The sequence below is a fragment of the Acanthisitta chloris genome, unplaced genomic scaffold, assembly GCF_000695815.1.
Source record: "Acanthisitta chloris isolate BGI_N310 unplaced genomic scaffold, ASM69581v1 scaffold5799, whole genome shotgun sequence".
NCBI classification, from domain to species: Eukaryota; Metazoa; Chordata; class Aves; order Passeriformes; family Acanthisittidae; genus Acanthisitta; species Acanthisitta chloris.
This window is the reverse complement of record NW_008689668.1, coordinates 1-4,052: the sequence shown is the minus strand read 5'-3', so window position 1 is coordinate 4,052 and position 4,052 is coordinate 1. Positions and strand designations below refer to the sequence as shown.

General features: G+C 55.3%; 1 protein-coding gene across 1 annotated transcript; it reads left to right on the top strand.

The window, feature by feature from the left end:
• Positions 1 to 300: 300 nt before the first annotated feature.
• ABHD11 (abhydrolase domain containing 11) lies at positions 301 to 1,391 on the top strand (the record flags this gene model as incomplete). The annotated part of the gene is made up of 3 exons (XM_009081495.1): positions 301 to 471; positions 639 to 820; positions 1,253 to 1,391. Coding segments are annotated over 3 exons (492 nt in total), but the record flags the coding sequence as incomplete, so codon positions are not given.
• Positions 1,392 to 4,052: the final 2,661 nt, after the last annotated feature.

Sequence of the window (4,052 nt, the reverse complement as noted above, 5' to 3'; positions counted from 1 at the left end):
ACGAAGGGGATGGCACCTTCTGGGGCTGCCAGCCTTTCCCCCAGCCCCACAGGGATTTGTCTCCATCAGGGCTGGGTGCTGTCCCGCTCTGAGCCATAACCCAGGCTGTGGGGGCAATTGTGTGTCCACCACCCTCAGCACGGATTGCAAGGGAGCTTGGAGATCTGTGCCAATCACAGGCACTCTGGGAAGGGCACACAGAGCTCTCTGCTGAGGCAGGAGGGAGCTGAGAGCCTCCAGTTCTGTACCCACTCCCGCTGGGGAGATCCTGGCATCAATGTCCCCTGCTTGTGTCCCCAGCCAGACCTGGTGGAGCGCCTCATCTCTGTAGACATTGGTCCTGGCTCAACTGCCCCTGTGTCTGAGTTCTCTGCCTACATCTCTGCCATGAAGGCAGTGAAGGTCCCAGCTGGCCTGACCCGCTCAGCAGCTCGTCAGTTGGCTGATGACCAGCTGCAGCCCATAGTCAAGGTAGGAAATCCCACTGCAGGGTGATGGAGAGTGTGGGAGATGGAGCTAGAGGGTGCCAGGACATCCTGAGGGCTTGTTGCTCTTACTGAAGAGTGCACAATCCCCTTTTGTGGCAGGGCCCGCACCCGCGGCCGGTCGTCCTCCGGCACAATCCCCTTTTGTGGCAGCTCCCGCAGCTGAGACAGTTCCTCCTCACCAACCTGGTGGAGGTGGAGGGTCGCTACGTGTGGCGAGTCAACTTGGAGGCTATTTCCCAGCACTTGGCAGATATCATGAACTTCCCTGTCTTCCACAAGCCATATCCTGGCCCTGCACTCTTCTTGGGAGGCTCTGACTCGCCCTATATCAGGTGGGACTGGAGAGAAGTGGTTTGAAGTTGTAGAATCATAGAATCATATTATGTTGAGGCGTTGGAATGGAGCTTAGAGATCATCCAGTCCCAACCCTCCGCCCTGGGCAGGGACACCTCCCACCAGAGCAGATTGCTCAAGGCTTTATCCAACCTGACTTTGAACACTGCCAGGGTTGGGGCTTCTACTACCTCCCTGGGTAACCTGGAAGTCAAACCAGCTCTGTGGTTTGACCCTTCATGCTCTTTGCAGCCACCCAGGGTGGGAGGAAGGAGGTCCTGGGCAAGGTCTGTGTCTCCAGCAGCTGGTGGCAGTGACACGATGAAACCTGGGGACAGCCCTGGGCTTTCCCAGCAGAAAAGGGGATGTGGGGAGGGTAAGGGAAGATATGGGAAAGACCTCTGATCATGGTATGTTGCCTTGTCTTGCAGCTCCAGAGACTACCCAGAAATCGAGCGCCTCTTCCCCAAGGCACAGATCCAGTACATCGAAGGTGCAGGTCACATAGTCCATCAGGATAAGTTTGAAGAATTCATCACTGCTGTCCTTAATTTCCTGCCTCAGCTCTAGCACTGGATTTCTCCAGGGACCACCATGCATCCTGAGATGCTCCAGGCAGTGGCTCCTCTATGAGGAGGAGCTCAACCAGGACTGGGTGCCCTCACTGCAGTCCCATCCTGCCTCCAATCCTGGTTCTTCTGCATCCAGAGTGGAGGGGCACCTCCAGCCCCTGAGCTCTCCTGCCACCTCAGGGTGGCACTGGCCCAGGACAGTGTCTTGCCTGTGCTGGAGTGTCAGGCACTTGGAGGGATGGGAGAGCCCTCCTTTTCTTGCAGCCAGAGCCATCCATGGATCTGGCTGTGACTGCAGAACGTGCAATAAAGCTGAAACCATGCCAAGGGACACAGAGTTTGGGTGTGGCTGTGGAGGACAGGGAGGAGGTGGTGGGCACAGGAAGGTGACCTGGTGGCAGGTGACAACTGGCCTGGGCACGTAATGTGACAAGCTGTGGAAGCAGTGCATGAGAGACACAGGTTTGAGGATTATTTTGGCTCCCAAGACACAGATCTGAGGATCTTTTTTTGGCTCCTGGGACAGGTTTGAGGAACTTTTTTGGCTCTCAAGACACAGATTTGAGGATCTTTTTTGGCTCCCACAGGGAATTGCATCCTTGCTCCACCTCTAGGGAAATGTGAAGAGCAGGGAGCAGGGGAATCCCAGGGAAGACAGAAGTGATGTATCTTCTTCAAGCCTCTGCTGTCCTGTGCTCCAGGCTGGCCTGGAGCCATCTGAGACCCAGCAGGAGAAGACAATTCCCCCTGGGCAGCCACTGTGGGGGGATAAATCAGCTGAGGCAGGAGTGCAGAGCTGGTGGGAAGAGGAGCCAAGGTATGGCTGGATCCAGTCTTAGCCCCAGACTACCAATGGTTTGTGTTTAAAGGATTATACAGGTGTAATTGAGTTTTTGTACAACTTTATCCCACAGGATTAAGGATGGCAAACTAGAGATACAAATATATATGATTTATGATGAGAATGATTAGCCAAAAAGATTTTAATCAGAATTATTAACTCCACAGTATAGGAGCTCTAACAACTCTTATAATACAGTGCACTCTACAGCAATATTGAAGCAATATTAAAGCAATTGTATTAAAGCTACTAAACCAGTTATTAAGTAGAGATTTATGTTGCTCACCCAAACCAAAGACCATGGGCAAATCTCTTTGGCTCAGCCTTGAGGAGTAGCCCTGAGGGGTGTCCCCACTCCAGGGAGGAATCTTCACACATATACTCCAAGAAGGGATATGTAAGAAGATCCTGCCTTCAAAATTTGCTGGGCTTTTATAGTATGTAGTGACTGTCAGTCAGATGTCTCCAGGCTGTGTTAGCTCAGCAGCCTTAGATAAGATTAGTACTATCATTTGTTTGTTCTTTTATTGGGTGTCTTACCAGGTCTACCACATGTTCATCTGTCAGGGTGTTTAACTTTGGGGTTGATGAGTCACACTGATTTCAGCATTATCCAGCCCCAAAAGCAGCATGATGCTCCATCTTCATTTACCAATGATTGCTTGCAAACAAGGTCTTGTTTACCCCATTCCAAGACAGTGCATCCTGCTACAGGGTGTTTCCTTCTCCAGAGGCAGCTGAAGCAATGCCCAGTGTGTGGAGGGGATGCCCAGCAACCAATCCTTAGGAGGAGGAGGTGTGGAGGAGGCACCAGGAACAGGAGTCTTGTCTCCAGCCATCCCCAGGTATTGCTTACCAGGCATGGAGGGATGCAAAGTGGCAAAATCTCTCTCCAAAGGCCATGGAAGGGGCTGCCCAGGGAGGTGGTGGAGTCACCATCCATGGAGGTGTCCAAGGAATGACAGGACATGGCACTCAGTGCTCTGCTCTAGCTGACAAGGTAATGATGGGTCACAGGTTGGAGTTGATGATCCTGGAGGTCTTTTCCAGCCTCAGTGATTCTGTGATCAGTCCCTAACCCTAACCTGGGGCACTGGGGGTGGGAGGTGGCAGTGCCACTAGGGTCCCACTGCCCACCCAGGGGGGCCCAGGGCTCATACCCATGGGTGCTGCCTGGGGACAGGGTGGGCTCTGCCCGCACATGCCCGGGTGACCCTCGGGCCAGCCCTGGTCCTGGTGTGTGTGTGACATCAGTCCATTGTACAGAGTGTGCAGGGTGCTGGTCCCTGACGGTTCCTGGAGGTTATGGGATGGGGTGCTCCAGTACCCGGTGGGTGAGAGGGTAATCTGGTCCCCAGGTGTGACATGACCCCGGTGGTCCTGGGACTCTCGGGCCCCTGCTGTGTGTGTGAGAGGGTGTCCCCAGTCCTGGTCGGTCCCTGCAGGTCACAGGACACTCCGGTCCCCGGTGTGAGGACAGTCCCTGGTCCCCAGCAGTCCTGGGACTCTCCGGTCCCCGGTGGGTGTGAGGGGGTTTCCCCGGTCTCGGGATACTCTGGTCCCCCGTGAGTGTGATGTGACCCCACCGATCCCAGTGGTCCCGGGACTCTGCTCCCCGGTGCGTGTGACATGGTCCCGGCGGTCACGGGACACTCCGGTCCCCAGTGTCAGGAGGGTCCCTGATCCCCGGGGGGTGTGACGTGGCCCCATCGCTCCGGTCCCTGGTGTAAGGAGGTGTCCCCGGTTCCGGGCGGTCCCGGCACTCCCGGGACACACGGTGGTGTGCCGTGGGCCGGTCTGTCCCCGGTGGGTGTGTGT